Here is a 21,770-nt window from a genome sequence, read left to right on the forward strand (position 1 = left end):
CACAAATTCAATCTACCTTGCCTATCCAAGACAAAATCACATGTCTGCTTTAACTTGTTCGCATTGTTGGGGCACAAATACCTACAAAAACTGTCAGAAGAGTTTGTATATCATTAGCACTGCAATTTCTACACCGACTGGCCATTAAATCTTGGGTATCCTTTGAAGCCCTGATAATTATCCACAAAGTCTTACATCTCAAATTACCTTCCTTCTGGTCAATAAATAGTTTTTGCATCAACTGTCACACGCCCTCAGATGGGAAAACCAATTTTTGTTTGCTACAACTCGCATCAGGGCAGTCAGTTACGGACACCCTTCTTTTTCTACAGCAGTGGCCAAATCTGAGGCAAGGATATTTACTATCATCAACAAAATATGGTTGGAAGTGAGGCCTTATCCAACAAGCTACTCAAACTTCAATGGTCAAGTGTGTCAGCACAACGTAGAGCCAGGGTGCTGTTCTCTCTAAAAACTATTATTAGCGTTTAATGCAGTGTATCTGCACACCTTAAAATGAAGGGGCTGATCTCACTAACCAGCCATCATCAGAGTCTCATACATTGATTCTGCACACCTTAGCAACTGCAGGCTGGCAAACAATATCCATCACCAGAGCCTAATGCAATAATGCACTACATGTCAAAGGTGGAAACCTTCACTATCACTAACATTATTACCTGCATCTGCACATCTTAGAGCCTGGGACAACTCTTGCTTCCAAACCATTTGAAGCCCCATCTCCTAATGCACTGACTGCACACTGAAGAGGCAGTGAGCTTTTTGTCACTCACAAACAATTCAAAGCACTGTACTCAATGCCATTTGTCTCCACATCAGAGAAATGATTATGGCTATTCATCAATCAGTCTGCGCTTTTCAGAAGAGAGAGGTTGTATCCCATCAAACAATTCCCACTCAAAGCTGAAGCTGCGTGTCTATCATCTTAGATGCAGAGTATTTTAATCATCAAAACATCCCCTACAGCAGAGCCTCATTCGCCAACATACCACTACCAGTGAAGGAGGGGTTACCAAATCACCCCCAGAAACATACAAACCCCAGCACCAGAGTCCAATGTAGTCTGACTGTACTTCCCAGAGACGGGATGTTTCTCTGGCTAATAACGTCCAGCACAGGCACTTAATGTAGTGTATGTCTTCTAAAGTGTTTCCCATTAAAAACCTATTGTCAGTGGAAGAAATAAATGCTGTTTGCCAGAGGGAGTGTCTGTCTCTGGGAAACCATTTCCCACAGGAGTTCACTGCAGTGATTCCAAAGCCCCAGAAGCTTTTCTTACTCTGGCACATTCCTCACACTAAAACCTTAATCAGATTGTTTGATGAACACATTGATCATGGCAAGGGAATATAGTAGGACCTATAAATCATCCTCAGCATATACCATTAAACTAAGGGAAACAGTAACGTTTCTACATATGGTGAGGTGGAAGGTCTCATGATGCAGCAATACAATGTTAACAACCCCTCCCCTAGGCCAGCCCATACTAACCTAACAATTTACCTGCGTTTTAGTGCATCTAACCCACCCCTGACCAGCTGCATTTTAATTATAACTGAAGGAAAGAAGTTTTCAATATATACCAGTCCAAACTATTCTAAATATGACCATCTGTATTTAACCAAAGATGGCCATCACACATTAAGTGCACAACCATATGATGCACAATTTCTCCCAACTCATACATACAAAATGTTTCCTAGGCCAATCAAATTTTCCTAAATTTCAGGTAAGAGTGGATGCATTTTGACTTGAAGGGGAAGGTTGTCCCAGAGTCATGGATCTGGCGAATATAGGGTCCAGGATCCACTTTTTGAACATAGAAACCATGGAGGAGTGAACAGCATTTGGGTGTTTGAGCGAAGTTGTTTTCCAGTAGCATCAGGAGTAAACTAAGAGGAGAGTGGGGATACTTCAGCATTGTAATTGACTCCGTGTGTAAGGCAGAGTGTCTTAAATTGAGTACACCTTCACTGGAAGTCAGTGTAGACTCCTCCTAGCCTTGCTCTGTGAACTTTATAATCAGAAGGTCCAACAAACCCAAGAAAAAGATATTGGAATACTTACATCTTGACATAATGCTGGTAGTGGCCACAGCCATTTAATCTAGATAGATCTTAAAATCATATAATCTATCCCTATATATCGTGTGCATCATAATTACCTGTGATGGTGTAGGGATAATAATTCCAAGCCTTTTCTATGATGTAGAAAATCTTGGGAACGAACCCTCTGATCCAGGTGGGAAGTTTCCTGGGGAAATACATAGAGGATACACATTAGTGTCACTTCTAGATTAAGCTGCATACTGACTAGTTGGGTAATTATTTCAGAGGAACAAACAGGCATTAGCTACAAATGAATGACTTTTGATTGTGAATGGCCATAGAGAAGAGCAGATACACCATGTGCGTCATTCTACTAAGATAGGCGAGGTGATCACTGGTATAGGTCAATTTCTGAATGGATAGGACAGCAGGATGATAGGATAGGTCACCGATCGAATGGACACATGAGATGTGGATGCTGGAGCTTTATGGAGGAATGGACAACATATCAGAAGGGTGGTGGTGGTGATCAGTCGTGGCACGGCCAGAAGATTTGAAGGGTCATGTGGACCCTGATTTTATTGGTAAATAAACAAATGCAATGGGCTTGATCCTTTTCAAGATCATTTTAACTTTGTGTAATTAAAAGGGTGGATATTCAAAAAACCATGATGAATTAAAGAAGTTAAGGGAAAGAAAACTGGAGACTGTGTATGATTATGAAACAAACAGATAAATATTAATTGGACTTGCATGTGATCTTGAATCCATGCCATATTTACAGAGTGATTCAATACCCATTTATTATAAACAAACACTATAAATATGTACAAAAATAATTGTTTGGCATTATAGGTACACGTTGTTCTTTAATAACCCCAGACTATTATCAGCTCCAGAAAACCCCTATTAACATGCAGATCTTCGTCATGTTCCTATAAGTAGTCAAAGTTGAGTCTCCAAAACTCTCCAAAGAGCTGATATTTCAGGTAAAGTAAATTACTTATTGTTCCTATTTATAATCTTAGAAAAGATCACAGAGCAGTCAGTTACCAAGTATCTGGAGAACATACAGTGGCAACGTTTTGAGACTGGACTAACCCACCTGGTCATGTGTCCTGGAATTGAATCAAAACAGAACAGAACTAGCCAGCTCTAATGCCTCTATTTGTATCTTCACAACTGTTGCTAAGACGGGAAGGTTTTTCACGGAAGCAAATCTCTTACTGCTAATAGGTTCCATGCAAAGTTGAAACTCTAATTTCCATCTTATTCTAGAGCTTGATCCAACCCCTAAAAATGCTTTATTGAGAGACAACTGCTCTTTCACACGTGGCTATATTAGTGATATTAATCAGTCTTGTCGTAGCTCCATGCATAATAATCATGCAACTCAACTATGAGAATAATGAGGCAGGATGATCTGTGGCCTGGGAACACAACTGGAACTCTTTGAGTCCAGTCAAGAGAAATCTTCCGAATCTGTGCACATTCAAAGATAAGTCTGAAGATGAGTTTCTTCAAAATAGGCATTTCTTTTCTCGCATTGATACAATCAGGTCCAGTCCCCTCGTTAGAGAGTCAGGGCCACTGTAAGTGCCACTCATCTGCTCTGAAGCCTGAATTTGAAGACGCAAATGCTTCTCTTTGATTGTCCTGAATCACTCACAATGTTTGGCGGAGTCTTTATGATAGTCAACTGGGAAGTGGACACACAGGAAGGAACTAAACAAATCGATTATGTCAATACAAGATTTCTCAAAGTTGACTGCACATCACGTGCATCAGTCTCACACCAAAAAGAAATGGGGCTTTCCGCACATGCTCATGATGCACATGTTCTGTGGATATATCATCTAGTCATGCATCTAGTGCTCTGGCTGACATGTTTCATGACAACTATAGTGATTAGAGAAATGGATCATTTTCATCAGATTTTTGGCAAATGTGAGAATTAAGGCCCACTAAAGGGACAGAAAGATTTACTTGATGTGCACGAGGGTAGTGTATGGACAAAGAGACAGAGTCACAAAGATGATGTGAACAAGAAGATTAAGATAACATGTCTTCATTCTGCCCGCTACCTGATAAATGTGCGAGTCTGAGGGGCACGTATAACACATGGACAAAATTCAATCAATGAAATGACAGTGGCATTTGTGGTGCACGAAGGAGGCTGATAACAATGCACCCCCATTCTTCATCTTGCTTGTCCAGTTGTAGGTGTAATGGGCATTGGGATAGGATATAGGCATAATAAAATGGACACAGGCTTTGCTTGGTATAGGAAGAAGATAATGACAAAGATTGTTCATTTTCTGCCTCACCTGTTCAGGTGCACCCTCTTCTCTGTGTACTGGCCTCGGCCATATACCGGGTGCTCAAAGGGTTCATTGATGACGACCTCGACCCCTTCTCCATCAGAGCTCTGCTCGTGGCTGTGTTTGCTGATCATATAGAGTTGCCCAATCTTGTACTACAGGAAGACGAAGTCCAGCGAGGAAGAGGAGAAGATAAAGTGAACAGAAAGATAGTAGAGAGGCAGAAAGAAGGAGCAGACAAGATAGGGAAATGGAGACAGAAGAGAAACGTTACGAAAATAATCTGAAAACATTCGGACAAAAACTAATAGCCATCACAGTTTATTAATGGTTTCATACTTCTTTTATTTATATACAGTGTCTTCTTGTCATTCCTCTGGTAATTTCATAAACTGGTTTGTGTGCTTGTGCAGGTTAAAATACATGTATATCATAACATAAATGTGTTCACTTAATACACAGTCTGGACAAGATATTATTTTGAATCTTTGAAAAATTATATAAGTAGCTTCTTGTTTTCGAATCTAGGATCTGAAGTGTAACACACAAAATCGGACTTCTCCTAGGAATACCAATGAAAATAAGGGAATAATCATCAGCAATTATTCGTCAAATATTGACCAGAATTATTAGGACCTTACACAGTAAGCGTGCTAAGAAAACACCAATGTATATTTAAATACATAAAGCACTGTCCATTTGCTAAGAAATACTTAGGAAGGAAGTAAACGTCTGTTCACACATGGAATGTACATCAACCACTTGGATGGGAGTAGGTGCTCAATACCAACAGTGAGCCTGTGAATTAGATGCCTTCTGGAGGTTACTACAGCCACCTGAATGGTAATGGAGTTACCCACTGATAATCAACACAGTTACTAGATTTGATAATGTCCACATTGTTTTCCTTGGGACTGCTTGCCAAATTCTGCTTCCTGTCTGCCGGGGAATGTTTGCTAGGGACAGGAAGATGGGAGCCTTTTGATTCTTTCTTCGTCTGCATGATGTTCGAGCGTATTATTAGTTCCTAGCAACAGGGGGAATTGTTCGATAGTCCCAGCCGCATTTGACTCGTTTAATGGCACTTGTGTGTTTCTGGTGGGACTAGTCTGTGCGTATTCTGGCTTTGACATTGTGGGTTATGCATAACAAATGTATCAAGCTCAAATAACTGAAAAAATACACTTCTGTCCTGTTCCTTGAATCAAATCTGTTACTATTATTAAAAACCTAAGGATAACAAAAATGGAAAGCAATGATGACCTGAAAAACAGGAAAAGTAACCAACAATCATCATTGGTCACATCAACCAATGCAAGACTGTTCATTAACCATTAACCAGTATTGTGCTGTAACTGGCAGGATATGGCAGTATCTCACTAATTTACAAAGCCACACTTAAATGGTCAACCCTAGCTAACTTAAATAGACAATCAATTGCTTCCCTTGCAAAACAAAATTTCATAAAAGAAAAAAAGCTCTAATGGATTACTTTTAGACTTTGAAGGCATGCCGTTCTTTAAGTACTGATATACTTTAGTGGAGGAAGGTGTACCACAAATTTCTGCTGTTTGCAAACTCTCAAAAAATCTGGACATAAATTTATAACTAATGGGTAATACAGGACCACATATATATAAAGTGTGCATTATTCAGAATTAAGGAGTTTGAATATCCACTAATGACAAACTTTCTCATTTGTTAACACATTCAATTAATATTATTCTTGTAATTAGAATACTGTTTGATGATTGATTTATGCCTCTTTTATGATCCTATAATTATGGGTTGAAGGTCTTGGTAGAGTCCTGGATTAAATACAAATTTATGCTTAAAGGTAATGTGTACAGAAACAAGAAACTGGAATTGAAAGCAAATTTGACTCTAGAGTGTCTAGTAAGGATCTCTGAAACTATACTTAAGCCAATTAATACATTTAACCCTTGGAAGAACAAGTGAAATACTTTTATTCTGAAATGAGGATTAGGTCTTAATTTAAAACATTTAGCTTTATTAAAACATTAATTTATAACACAGTAATATGGCAACGAGTAACTGGCACACAAAGTAGTGAAGCACTCCTCTTGTAATGGAGTTACTTGTGACCATCATTGTATGTCCTAATACCAGAAGGAAAATCAATTTAATAAATACAATTTATTATAATTAGCAGCGAGGGTCTGATATTTGAAACTGGTTCAAAGTAATATTTACTGTTAGAATGGGATTTGCTGATTGCTTCTTACTTGTTTCTTGCTATAGATATCATCCTCCCTTACTTCCTTCTTTCTCTTCTTTCTTGTTATATCTCTGCAAAACTATGCAAACTAAAAGTGCTATTTTCTTTAGAAATGTATATTAGTTTGGGTACTATGTATTTTTACTGTGTTTGCAAAATATTACACCTCTTGTATATTTACCGGTTATATATATATCCTTTAAAATACGTTTTGTAGTTACTATCTGGATGTTGTATTTTTGTCTCTTTTTAGGGGCGAGCGCAAAGCCCTCCGTCCCTCTTCTATTCTCCCTTTAGGGGAATTTTAACCACTCCCATGTTACGTCAGTCACTTACATTGGTTGGTGGGCTCGCCTTTTAAAATCCGCTTGTTTTCATTCGTGAAAGGCATGCATCCGTCATGCCTTTTCCAGTGTTTAGCCCTCCTCGAGAGCACCGGTAAACTACAGGAAACCTACGAGGCTCTATGTTTTCCGTATGGTTTCTGGACTACTTTTTCTCTGCACTCCGCAGCGCGATCGCGCTGTGTTTTATACAGCGCTATCACTCTCCTTTTTTGTTTTTAATTTAATGTGGCAAGACAAGTCTGATTAGGCGTTTACAACGCTAATAGCTCTAACTCAATGTAACGCGAGACCCAGTGCATTGCAAATGCTTGTTATTTCAATGCAATAAATAATTCTTAAACAAAAAAAGTAATATTTACTCAGTAGTAGGAGACAAGCACACTAAGAATATGTACTTACCTATGTATTTAACTTATAGTAGCATTCCTAAGTCAGTCATTTAGTGATGCACATCAATAGGTGAATTTCAGCCTCTCTAAATCGTAAACCTTGTTTTGCAGTTTATCTATATCTTTACTGTTTTCCTATTAATCACACAATGTGGCCAGGCAAAATGCTATGATTGCCTCTTTTAAAGCATCCCAGATTACCCCTGCCATACTAATGGGCAAACTGAGGAAACAAAAGCATTATTTTTTTATTGTGCCCCTGAGGTCCCTTTAAACAGAAAGCCATTCCTTGATTGAGCCTGATGGCACCATGTAAGGGCACAACGCATTTCACCTAAACCTCCATGTTTGAGTAGGAAGGTCCATGATTCAGTCCAAATACTTTACTGCCAATATATCATGAACTTGACTTGCTTGAGTTAAAGTACTCTACTGTTTGGAGTATAAATTGTACTTATGAGTGATAACAAAAGACTCCTTCTCTCGGAAGCATCCTAAACACTTCCATTAGTGACAACTGATTTCAAATATACCAGGGGTCAGAGGACACTCCACGTAGACTAACTTTTTTGAAGTATATAACACAACTGAAATCACATCACAGGCGATGAAGTCATACCCATGGGATTTGATAAAACGGTCATCTTCATGAAGAAAATGCATCAGCTCTACTCAGTACCTAGTAGCTGATTAACTCTACAGAGTGCGCAAGTAAACTCTACACGATAGCTACATTTCTATGCGTTTTATAAATAAAGTACAAGTGAATATCCAAAGGTCATTTACCATAAATGAAGTCTGCTCAGTCCTCGCCAAGTACACATAGAATAGAAAACACAGTTCCCTTTGTGACTTTGCATTGAGTTTAGTGTGCTCCACTAGATGTAAGTGTGTTTCCTGCAAATAAGATATTTTAATTTTGTTTATGAAGCTAAGATTTTGTTCAGTGCACTTAATTATATTCAATATAGACTGGACATCCCACGAAAGTAGGTCAGGACCATTTAACACATGTAGGCCCATATTTAAAAGAAAATGACGGAGCGCGACGTCATTTTCTCAATGCAGGGATGCGTCGTATTTGATTGAATACAGCGCACCCCTGTGTTGTCCCCTCTGCTGCCACTAAATTGAGCTGCCTAGTGCCAACGCAGACATCCTTGCACCATTCTGCGTTGAGGGGTTTGATTGTTCATGTGTGGGAAGGTGTCCCTTCCTGCACATAAACAATCACTAATGGCGATTTGGCACTTCTGTGTGTGCTTCAGAATGCAGCACACACAGAAGTGCCAAAGTTTCATTTTGAAAAGATTGTTTATGTGCAGGAAGGGACACCTTCCCGCACATAGACAATCATGTCTGAAATTTTGCTCTTTCTATGCTTGCTGCATTATTCAGCATGCATAGAAAAAGCAAAAAACCAGGAGGAATAAAAATATTACTCATCATTGCACCTTGCTGACGCCACCCCTTGGATTGGCGTTAGATTTTGGGGCTGCCTCAGGTGAACAAAATCTCGTAAATCTGAGGCAGCATCAAAATGAAATGGGTGCTGCTGTGGCACGCCCACAGCAACACCCATTGCACGCCCATTCCACCAAAAGGGCTGTGTGTGAAGGGGGCGTATTTACAGGGAGGTGCTAGGGGTTCTTAAATATGCCTCGTAGTTTGGTAGAAGGCTATACGCTGCACCTACTATATGCACCTCAAATCCAATGAGATGTCATACGACCACAGAACCATGGATATATCCAGAAATAACCAACTTTTAACCTCTCACACTACGTTATCCAGCACATATAGATGTGCGGCGGACACCTACAGTAAGACTAATGTAAAACAAAGAAACAATTACTCATTACCCAGAACTAATCCCAGGTCAATTTAGATAACAGGATATTACAGGATTAATGGAGAGGAGGAGGAGGAGGCCTCTATACTGGGGTGTTTCTCTTTCTTTCTGGTTGAAAAGTGAAGTAGGACTAAAAGATAATAGTCTTTGAGCAAAGAAGTAAGGACTGGAGTGAGCAGGAAAACTCAGAGTAATGGAATGGAGATAATTTAAGGAGTTTCACATGGTGTGAGAAAGAGCATGTCAACTTTAGAATTTACCACCTAAGGCCTTCCAGGAATCCCGTAAAAATCAGCCTGCTTCCATGACCTCTTCGGGGATAGAAAGTGCTAATAAAATAACATATGTGGAGTAGCTACTAATTTAACAATCTGGAAAAGCTTCACAACGAGTATCGAAAGCATATAAATACCAGTACTATACTGCCAGCACTACAAACTGGTTATTGTCACAAGCTAGCATTTTATGAAATGTTTAAATAAATAAATTTTTTGAGGATACCCTGAAAATCTGAAACGGGGCTGGCCCTCCTGGACATAGGATTGGACACCTCTGTAATAATTTGTGTCAGCTATTGCACACATCTTAAATCCTGCAAAATAAGTTGGGGAATCACATGGAAATAGGAGAACAATAATTGTAACTGCGCGAGAAAGACTAGTTGGAGTGAGACTAGGCCCACTCCCCTCCAGTAGACATTTGGTGGATTTCACTTTATAAAACAGTTCGCGTTGCTGCTGAGTTCCAAGTTAGAGCTGTCAGAACAACAATTCGCTAGTCCTGATACCAAAATAATTTGCTGTGCTTGTAAGAGCTGTGCAGGAACATTCTGTGTAATGTATGATTACAACCACTTTATAACCTTGGATAGTTTGGCACAAAGCAGTCAGGCTCATCTCAAGGGGAATGTGTAAAGCATTGCCACAGCACTATCACACAACAATTACATTGAGTGTCTCAAAAAAGGCTTCACACGAGGTGTATGTAAATAAAGTTTCTGTTCAACACACACATTGTGTTACATTATAATTGTTTATTTCGGATATTTCAATCCATAAAACACACATTAAAACTCCCATATCATATATACAATTATATATATATATATATATATATATTAATTAGATTAAAATGTCATCCATACTTTAAAACCAAAATAAAAGGAAGTGGTCTGGTGATCAACAATACTATAATCCTGATGCAGACAACATCCCCTATTAAAACTCCCCATCCATAAAGTAGCAGCATCCATATTAAATCAACATTACAATAATTGCAAAGTTCTTGCATGCCTCATCTGAGATATCGCAACTTGTATTAGACTGCAATTAAGTTGCAGGACAATCTTCTTGTACTTTCCGAATAATCCAAGTCACATGCAAATATTTAGCTAAACTGACAACGATCACCTCATGTGTGTCAGCTTTTAATGTCTTATGGGCTGGCCCAAGAGTCCTTATACCCAAAAGTTTGCACATTGAGATAATCCACTTCCTTCTTGGAAGTCTATATGCCACGCAAAAAAAGCGAGATTGTTTCAGGAGCACCACCACAGGATGGGCAGACAATACTAGCCCTTCTATTTTTCCCTCCATCTTATTGTGAACTCTAGTGTAAGGAACAGCCCCATATCAAAACTGCAAATATAGCTGTCTAGGAAGGGAGACTTGGATGGCATCCAAAGCAGGTTCATAAACTGGGACGATCTTGTGGTCTAAAAATGAATCTGATAGATTTCCCATTTTACTATTTTTGATTGTTTCACAATAGAGGTAGTCCCTGCTTCGATCCTTAATCAACTGCCTTGAAATCAGGTGAGCATCATCTTGGCTGTCCGACAGACTCTCAAGGGCAAGAGATATTTGAACATTTTCCTAACAAAGAAGCTATGGAATCTTTAAATGTGCTTAGATTTTCTCTGCGAGGGGATCTATATGATTCAAACTCTGGTGTTTTCATAATCTAAACCAGAATAATAAAGGTCTCAAATGAAGTGTAAATTAAATTGGTTACAGGCCCATGTCTTGCAGCAAAGGGAGAGTTGGAGTGCTAAGTGGGAGGTCGGTTACGTGCTTTATGAACTTATTCTTGGCCACAGATATCTCATTTATAGAGGAGTGACCCCAGAGCTCTGCTGCATAAAAAGCTATACTATTTTTCTTTAACCCTACATAACCCTATCGCAGGAGTTATGCTTGTTGATTTGAAGTTTTCTGCCATCCTTAAAATTGTCTCAGTCTCCTGCTGTAATTTCAACACGCTTCTGGTTATTTCAGCCTTCCAGCTATAGTTATGGGACAAGGTCACCCCCAAGTACACAAAATTGGATACTCGCTCTAGTTGAATTTTATGGGCACTTATTCTTTGTTGGGCTAACTTATAAGGATTGAACACAATATATTTAGTCTCACTTGTGTTCCATTCTAAGCCACGGTCAGCACAGAACAGTAAAAAGCGGTCTAAAATTGCTTGCGACCCCCTGGGGTTTTTGAGATAAGGAGAGTATCGTTGGAATTTTTGTGGCACCAATCCTAGGGGCATCATTGTTTGGGAAATTTAAAATTTCTGCAAGTTCATTAATAAATAGAGAGAAAAGGGGGTTGGGGCTAAAACGCAGCCTTGTGGCACTCCCCTCTCTATCTTAAATGAATTAGGTTGCGCCCCATTCCTCCCATCTCTCACTCATGCTTGGCTATTCTCGTGAATTTTTATTAGTGCGTCTGAGATATTTGTTGGCACTCCCATACTCCTGAGCACTTCCCACAGTTTACGTCTTGGGGCCATGTCAAAAGCTGACTTAAGGTCAACAAAAATGACATAAAGGTGTACTTTCCCAAAAATAACTGTTTTCCAATATATCAAGTTATACCTGAATATTTGGTCGAGAGTACTTACTTTTGGACGGAATCCCGCTTGCAAATTTGTAAATATATTGTTTGACTGAGCTCAATCTGATAATTTGCCCAGAACCTATCGGCAAAATATCTTCTGAAGCCCATCTATTAAATTAATCGGCCTATAGTTCCCAGGTTCGTCCCGCCGGCCTCTCATATAAATTGAGGCAATCTCTGCAATGTGCCAGGATTCAGGTAATGGGCCCCTTCTCATAATTGCCATAGATAATAGATTTAAATAAGTAGCCCAAATATTGGGTTCGGAGGTAAAGAGGTCCGAAGGAATACTGTCTGGGCTTGGTGGTCATAAGCTACAATTTGTTTCAGTGCCTCCCAGGAATCGGCATAAATCATTTCAAGAACCTCTGATTGACCCAATAATGTATTCGAGGGGCTTTCCCTCCTCCCACCCTCGACTCCTATGTCGTCTTTTGCTGAATACAACCCTGCATAGTGTTCAACCCACTTGCATGATTCAACTTGAAGGCTACTGGACTAATTGCAAAGTGGCTGCCATGTGCCGCGATGGCCCAGAATGCTTTAGAATCTGCCTTCATTTGTGGAGGCATTAGATCAGTCCAAACCCCCACCTCCCAGGCATTTTAGATAGTTTAAGCTCACTCTTATATGAATTTCAAACCTCTGGTATTCTAATCTGGTCTCCAGCGTTAATACACCCAATTGTAAGGGTTTCACTGCCCTACATTTATCATTATACCATTTCTGCAATTCTCGGGGAAATAGTTCTCCTACCAGCAAATAAGTACTTGTGGACATTTATTTATGATATAGTTAGGGCTGGCACCTTAGGTGAAAATCGTACCAATCTGTGCCATAGCATAGCTGCATTTCACAGAAGGCTAAGCTTTGTTTCTACTAAATAAGGCTCAAAGGGGCCTACAAGTTCTAATTTCAGGGCAGTATGGTAATTTCCCCCCTTTTGTATTACAGGCGTATGGAACAAAGGCTCAAGGATAAAAATATATAGTCAATCCTACTTGAGCTATTCAATCAGTTGTAGGTCATAGCGCCTTCTCTTCTTGGTCAGACAAGGACCTCCCATTACAAGCCCTTAACCCAGTTCTCAAGGTGATACTCAACAGCTTCAGTGACAAAACTGAACATTTCTTCACTTTGGGGATGCCTAATTTTGGAATATCCCATAAGGCATCTTCCTCATTGGATATAGACAAGGAACAGTTATCCAGTGTTTCAATCATCACATTAAAGTCCCCATCCACTATTGTTAAAGCTTTGTGGAGCAGGGTACTAGCTGATTATCCAAAGTTGCAAGGGTAGAGGACTCCTTATTCGTCCCCAGGGGCCTATTATAAATATGTTTTAAAAAAATACGAGTGCCACCTTTACACAACTGAAGACCAAGGAGGTTTGGTGTACATCCACGAAGTATAGCAGTTTTGCAAGTCATTGAATTATTCACCCAGATCAACAACTTTTTCTTGCACTATAGCAGGGGAGAATAAGATTGAATAACCATATCCATAACAAGGATCAGGGTGCCATGTTTCCCGAAAAAAAACAAATATGTCGTGCTCGTCGACACATGAACCCCAATTGGCATCCATACATTTCACCTTTATCCCTACTAGATTCCATGAAAGGATGTTCCATGTTGTTTTAGCTGCATTCAAGTGCATACTCAGAGGGGCCTTCTTTTGGCTTGTTGCTTGATTGGAACCCCGCTCAACAAGTCAATCACAAGTATCCAATGAAGCAAGCGGTGCAAATTTATGTGAGGTAGCCACCCTACCATGATCTACAGACTTACCCCCCCCGCTCCCTTGCAGTGTTCCTAAATAGATCTAACCCTAAGGGATAGGATGACAATCCAGCCCCAGAAGGTCTATAGAAAAAGCCAAGAGGAGGGCTACAATGGAAGTTGAGGAACAACCAGGGCCAGGACGATGAACAGAGGCAAGAACACTATAAGCAGACAAGAGTCGATTTAAATTATCTTATCACCTTCAAAAGATTTTGGGGCCTTAATGATCCAGTTCACCCTCCTACCCAGGTTCATCCCTCCACCCACCTCCCTCCCAAGTTATGAATGTAACTGCATCTAATGTGTGACCTTGTTCCTCAACTGCTCGTAGCTTTCTGCCACCCCTGCTTTTAATGGAGGCACATTGCCCAGAGAAACAACATAAGTTGCTATGGGCCAGTCTTGAAGATGGAATCACTCTTCCCCCTAACGTACCAGAAGCGTTGGTCACCAAGGTCTGAGCTGTTGACGGCAGCCAGGTTTGTACCCTGACTGCCAACCGTCCTAGCGGGGCCACCGGGTCTACATTACATGACCGGTCCTCTATAGTGTGACTCCTAGGAGCTGCCTATTTTAAGCTACCTGGGGTTGACTGCAGCAAGGTGCAATATTGTGTAGCACTGCATGGGCCCGTGGTGGCCAAATCCCTACCTCTAGACATCAACACTGACACTGATGGATCTGCAGGCTGGGAAAGTGTGGATAGGGGTACTGAGAAAGAAGCAGAAACCCCTGGGAATCTAGCGGGGTGGCCAGCTGGAAAGTTTCTGTTCGATGGCAGACAGCCTTGCAAGTAACGGTTCCAATTTACCGTCCATGGCTGTATCCAATTTATTGTAAAAAGAGTTGAATAAAACATCAAGCTTTTCAGACTCCATAGAACCCCCACCAAGGCCACTAGGGGACCATATGATGTTCCCTCAAAGGTATTTGGACTTACTATTGGGATTCATTATTTTCCTCTTACTTCATTCAGCCTCACCTTTGTCCATTACCACGACTTCACAGTCCAAGGGTACTACAGGCTTGAGAACCTCTGCAGAACCCTCCGCAGAACAACCAGGTTCACAGGTAGAGGGAGAGCAACTCAAAACCTCACTCCCTCTAGACACCTCTTCAGACCCTGTGGCTCCTGCAAAGCGAGTGGGATTATCGCTAGCAGGAGGGTGTGAAAAGATAAAATTGGGGGGTGAAAGGGATAGCCGGTGCTCAGCCAGTTCAATTTCTTTGCTGAGGACTCCCACAGCCCTTTGCAAAAAAATGTCTAAGGACATGGGTGCACAGGATTTATCGGAAATTGTGGGCAGTTACCTCTTTCCCATCTCTCTGCAGAGGTGGATATTGGTGCCGAAGGCTCAGAGGTTACCAGCCTAATAAAAGTTACCAGACTAATAACACAAATTTGCAAACATAACAAAGACACACAGGAGAAAGGTACCTCCTAAGTCTAGTGTGGGAGGGCTTGGGGTCGGAGGGGTAGACCAGTCTGGCCTCCTAAGCTGATGATGGGCAAAGATGGGCCTGGTCTTTGTCCAATCTTCACTCTGGTGCGTCCTGGGCCGTGGTGGGTAGAATGAGTGGTTGTGGAGCGGGGAAATGTGTGTGGCAGCCCCTCCTCCTCTGAAAAGACTTGTGAGGCAGGAAGTCAAAGAACTAAGTGTTCCTTACCATGGTTTTGTGGAATGCGCTTTAACAGCACGCTGTGCGGGGTAATGTGTGTAACAGCCCCTCCTCCTCTGCAAAGACTTGTGTGGCAAGAAGTCCAAGAAACAAGCCCACCACAGTTGGTGTAAAACCCTTCAATGGAGTGCAGGGGAATGTATGTGACAGGCCCTCCTCCTCTGCAAAGACTTGTGGGGCAGGAAGTCAAACAAACAAGCATCCCCATACACATATAGTAACACAACCAAAACATCAGGTAAATCTTGGCATCAATCACATTTAGAAATATAACAAGTAGTACTAGGCCCAGCTGTGTTAATATGACATTAGAAGCATGTACACGTGAGAAAAAAAAGAATACTTTCCCTCCCACCACCCTCATGTGGTGCAACCATTTTGGAAGCTGGTGACCTACCCTAGTGATCACCCCAATTCAGTATCAAACTGTTATAGGATGCATCCTGGTTCCCAACAATAGAAGCAATGCGTACATACAGAAAATCTCAGTACTTTTAAAATAGCTACATGGCCTAGGCTGCACAAGAAAACTTCAATGTCAGACGTTATAGTAAACAACATGAGGGGCACCCCTGCTGTGCGTTGTAGTCAATCCCAGGCAATCACTCCTACACACTTGTTCTGCTACAGGGAGCCAAGGATATCAGGCAGGCTAGTATATATGCAATCACACACACTCGCTTCCAGGACCCTAATGCAGTGCTCTGACATTAGGCAGGTGAGTTGTCAATGAATTCGCAGACCCCTCTTGGATCCAAACCTTCCTCCACCCTCCAACCAATTAGTGCTTCCAAGAGCTAGCGATGTAGTAACCTTCCCCCGGATACTAGGCTGCTTGCGGCTGGTGGATATACTAATTCAGGATCCAAGGGCACAGGAGGGGGGAAGAAAGGGGGAATGGCTGATCAGGAAACAGTCAACAAATGGAGGTTTAGCCACAACTCGGGAAGTTCACTCAGGGGTCTCCACACTGGCCTTCCGGTGCAGGGCCCCGTCTGCAAAGCACAGGGGGAAGGTTGCCTTGAGACACATGTTATTCACAGTGGCACCCAGTCTTGAGAGACACTCCAATCCACAAATAGTTACCAATTTTGCACCTCCCAGGAATGGAGGCACCACGCCTAGGGTGCGATAACTTGGGCTGCGGTAGGCATCCTGGTTGCACACGAAGAGTTACCAAATCCATACCTTGCTGAAAGGAGGCACAAGATCGGGTGCATGATGACTTGAGTTGCACTAGATGATTCCTTTCACCCACGAAGAGTTACCAATTTCCGTGCCCTCCTGGTATGGGCACAATGTCTGGTGTGCGATGGCCTGAGTCACCCCAAATGATTCTGATCTCACACGCAAAGTGACCAATGCAGTGCTTCCCTGGAATGAGGCAAAACATCTGGCACACTAAGACTTCAGTTGCACCAGACAATGCTGTTCACACAAGAAAAGTTAGCAATGCAGTGCCTACCTGGAAAGAGGCACTGCACCTGGTGCGCAATGACTTGAGTTGAACCAGACAATTCCAAACGCACGATTAGTTCCAATCCCATACCTCCCTGGAATGAGGCACAATGTCTGATGTGGAATGACATGAGCCACACCAGACAAATCTAGTCACATGCACAGATGCTAATTTAGCAGTGCCGCAAGAGGTAGAATATGGCACTGCTCAGGGTACACCCCCACCTCTGAGGTTTGCAACCAGTGATATAAATCCTGCACACAATGAGCATGCAGTCGGTGTCGCACAAGAGGAATAATGCACACTTGATAAAAGTGGCCCACGGGGGTCCTGCAACTGGCGAATCCGTGCACTGCCAACCAAACGCTTATGCGTGATGTGGTCCCATGATGAAGAGCCACACTCCTTGAATGTGAGCAGTACTTAAATCTGGTCTCCAGCCACAATTATTTAGTTATACACTCACACAGCTGCTATCCAGTGGAATCCAGCAGACAACGTAGACGAGTAGGGCACTCCTCTCCAGATGACACAGGTAGAAGCTGTAGTTCCCTCACAGAAAGTCTTTAGTGTCCCTGAGAGCACCACAAAGAACAGGGGCAAGCCAACAAGCCTTTTGAGAGCACACTTTAGTGTGTCAGACTGTAGCAAGCAGTTTGTACAGGCCAGCCACGATGGAGGAGGGGTGCGTGGTCCCTTTCCAGGGCAGTAGTACTCCTGTGCACAACAGAGTCAATTGGCAGTGTTCACCATACAGTTCAGGGTCTCAATCCCGCATTCCTGCAAGTGTATCTCTAAGCTGCAGAAGTGTGGTACCCCTAGTTATACAGAAGTTTGCCTTTGAAGTTGGTGGTGGAACACAGATGTCTCCCCTAAATGTCAGTCCTGTCTGTCATGGGGCCGTGGAACGCAGATCTTAATCTTTAGAGGAGTCATGATCTGGCTCCTAGAAGCCAAGTGTCAAAATCTCTCCCTCCAGTCTAACCAGCTAGGTCCTCAACTGGCAGAGGTCAGTCGTCCCAGTTTTGCAAGTTTATAGCTGTCTCTGGGGAATGCACGTTTTCCCCCAGCCTCCAGAAGAATGAAGCTGAATTAAAAAGGCGCACAAAAGGAGTTTTAGAATATAGAAATGCCCAGTTTCTAGAATTGGCATTTCTGAGGCATTACTGACAAAGCCACCTTTAACACTGGAAAGGGGTTGTCATTGAGAATCCAATGATAGTAAACATTATGAGGCTGTTTTTGCAGCTAAGATTAATTGTAAATGTTCCCTCATTTTAACCTGTGGGCAAAGCAGCTCTCAATAGTAGTGAAAACACACACAGGTATTCTTCACACTAGGGGCACGTGTGTGTTACTGAAAGCACAAGTCTGCAGGGGAAGGCTGGACACACTTTTTAAGAACACCACAAAGGTGCACGTGCACCCATACAGGCCTGCTGTGCCAGACTCAAAATAAATAAAAAAAAAAATATATATATATATATAAATATATATATATATATAGATATATATATATAAACATCACTGTGCAAAAGATGTGCCAGGCGTAATATGTATAGAATCACCATTGCGCAAGTGCGCACATACTTGTAAGGTGTGCCAGGCTCACAATATACATAAAAACACCAATGTGCAAGTGTATACATCCTGGTAAGTTATACAGCCTCAGTATATACATCAATGTGAAAGTCTGCACATAATGGTAAGCTGTGCCAGACTCAGTATGTATGAAAGCACCATTGTGCAAGTGTGCACGTACTGGTAAGCTACGCCAGGCTCAGTATACACATGAGAACACCAATGTGCAAGTGTGCACATCCTGGCGGGCGCCACTTCCTAACATATGTAGGAAGGGCGTGCACAATTTTACACTGTACCAACAGTGGAAAAGCATCCAGGGCCCTAAGGTTACTCAAAGCGGATCAGCAAAACCTCAGGGAAGAGCCGACCTCCTAGGTAGGGAAACTCATGTAGGGGTTCTCCCTTACCAGGGCATGGGACACCCTTGTGTACATGTCCTGTCTTCTGCCTACCACTTGCTCTGCCCTCTTAGGAGGGAAGGGAAGGATGTGTAATGGAGCAGAAGACCTACTCAGAGTTGGCGAAGGCAGGGGCGATGCCACATTGAGCACAGGCGCAGCTGCACCTCCACAGGCCTGCACTATCAACCCTAATACATGTTGGTCAGGCTTCTCTGGTGGGTCGCACACTCAGTGCAGCATCTGTAAAGAAATGGCTCCCTGTTGCAGTTACCCCCCACTTTTTGCCTGATACTGATGCTGACTTGACTGAGAAGTGTGCTGGGACCCTGCTAATCAGGCCCCAGCACCAGTGTTCTTTCACCTAAAATGTACTGTTGTCTCCACAATTGGCACAACCCTGGCACCCAGGTAAGTCCCTTGTAACTGGTACCCCTGGTACCAAGGGCCCTGATGCCAGGGAAGGTCTCTAAGGGCTGCAGCATGTCTTATGCCACCCTAGGGACCCCTCACTCAGCACAGACACTGCTTGCCAGCTTGTGTGTGCTGGTGGGGAGAAAATGACTAAGTCGACATGGCACTCCCCTCAGGGTGCCATGCCAACCTCACACTGCCTGTGGCATAGGTAATTCACCCCTCTAGCAGGCCTTACAGCCCTAAGGCAGGGTGCACTATACCACAGGTGAGGGCATAGGTGCATGAGCACTATGCCCCTACAGTGTCTAAACAAAACCTTAGACATTGTAAGTGCAGGGTAGCCATAAGAATATATGGTCTGGGAGTCTGTCAAAAACGAACTCCACAGCTCCATAATGGCTACACTGAATACTGGGAAGTTTAGTATCAAACTTCTCAGAATAATAAACCCACACTGATTCCAGTGTTGGATTTATTAAAAAATGCACACAGAGGGCATCTTAGAGATACCCCCTGTATTTTACCCAATTGTTCAGTGCAGGACTGACTGGTCTCTGCCAGCCTGCTGCTGAGAGACGAGTTTCTGACCCCATGCGGTGAGAGCCTTTGTGCTCTCTGAGGACAGAAACAAAGCCTGCTCTGGGTGGAGGTGCTTCACACCTCCCCCCTGCAGGAACTGTAACACCTAGCATTGAGCCTCAAAGGCTCAAGCTTCGTGTTACAATGCCCCAGGGCACTCCAGCTAGTGGAGATGCCCGCCTCCTGGACCCAGCCCCCACTTTTGGCGGCAAGTCCAGGAGAGATAATGAGAAAAACAAGGAGGAGTCACTGGCCAGTCAGGACAGCCCCTAAGATGTCCTGAGCTCAGGTGACTCTGACTTTTAGAAATCCTCCATCTTGTAGAAGGAGGATTCCCCCAATAGGGATAGGAATGTGACCCCCTCCCCTTGGGAGGAGGCACAAAGAGGGTGTACCCACCCTCAGGGCTAGTAGCCATTGGCTACTAACACCCCCAGACCTAAACACACCCTTAAATTTAGTATTTAAGCGCTCCCCTGAACCTAAGAATTTAGATTCCTGCAACTTACAAGAAGAAGAGGACTGCTGAGCTGAAAACCCCTGCAGAAGAAGAAAGAAGACACCAACTTCTTTGGCCCCAGTCCTACCGGCCTGTCTCCTGCCTTCTAAAGAAACCTGCTCCAGCGACGCTTTCCCCAGGACCAGCGACCTCTGAATCCTCAGAGGACTGCCCTGCTTCAAGAAAGACTAGAAACTCCCGAGGACAGCGGCCCTGTTCCAAAAAGACTGCAACTTTCTTTCAGAGGAGCAGATTTAATGACCCCTGCAATCCCCGCAAGAAGCGTGAGACTTGCAACACTGCACCCGGCGACCCCGACTCGACTTGTGGAGAACCAACACCTCAGGGAGGACCCTCCGGCGACTCCAAGACCGTGAGTAACCAAAGTTGTCCCCCCTGACCCCCCACAGCGACGCCTGCAGAGGGAATCCCGAGGCTCCCCCTGACCGCGACTGCCGGACTCTAAAATCCCGATGGCTGGAAAAGACCCTGCACCAGCAGCCCCCAGCACCTGAAGGATCGGAACTCCAGTGCAGGAGTGACCCCCAGGAGGCCCTCTCCCTTGCCCAGGTGGTGGCTACCCCGAGGAGCCCCCCCCTTGCCTGCCTGCACCGCTGAAGAGACCCCTTGGTCTCCCATTGACTCCCATTGGAACCCCGACGCTTATTTCTACACTGCACCCGGCCGCCCCCGCGCTGCTGAGGGTGTACTTTTTGTGTGGACTTGTGTCCCCCCCGGTGCCCTACAAAACACCCATGGTCTGCCCTCCGAAGACGCGGGTACTTACCTGCTGGCAGACCGGAACCGGGGCACCCCCTTCTCTCCATTGAAGCCTATGCGTTTTGGGCACCACTTTGAACTCTGCACCTGACCGGCCCTGAGCTGCTGGTGTGGTGACTTTGTGGTTGCTCTGAACCCCCAACGGTGGGCTACCTTGGACCCCAATCTTAACCCTGTAGGTGGTTTACTTACCTGCAAAACCTAACAATACTTTACCTCCCCCAGGAACTGTGAAAATTGCACTGTGTCCACTTTTAAAACAGCTAAATGTGTTTTATGTAAAAAGTATATATGCTACTGTGATTATTCAAAGTTCCTAAAGTACTTGCCTGCAATACCTTTCAAATGAGATATTACATGTAGAATTTGAACCTGTGGTTCTTAAAATAAACTAAGAAAATATATTTTTCTATAACAAAACCTATTGGCTGGATTTGTCTCTGAGTGTGTGTTCCTCATTTATTGCCTGTGTGTATGTAC

The 21,770-nt window shown here is 43.1% G+C and overlaps 1 protein-coding gene across 1 annotated transcript in view; it reads right to left on the reverse strand.

Moving 5' to 3' along the window:
• LOC138246247 (cytoplasmic phosphatidylinositol transfer protein 1-like) overlaps window positions 1–21,770 on the reverse strand; it is a 225,102-nt gene that overhangs the window by 102,817 nt on the left and 100,515 nt on the right. Inside the window, exons 2-3 of the mRNA XM_069200662.1 lie at window positions 4,397–4,545; window positions 2,186–2,274 (exon numbers count right to left, since the gene is read on the reverse strand). Of these exons, the coding sequence (XP_069056763.1) occupies window positions 2,186–2,274; window positions 4,397–4,545 (238 nt within the window). The remainder of the gene's footprint in view (window positions 1–2,185; window positions 2,275–4,396; window positions 4,546–21,770) is intronic.

The sequence above is a fragment of the Pleurodeles waltl genome, chromosome 7 (genome assembly GCF_031143425.1).
Source record: "Pleurodeles waltl isolate 20211129_DDA chromosome 7, aPleWal1.hap1.20221129, whole genome shotgun sequence".
In the NCBI taxonomy this organism is placed as follows: domain Eukaryota; kingdom Metazoa; phylum Chordata; class Amphibia; order Caudata; family Salamandridae; genus Pleurodeles; species Pleurodeles waltl.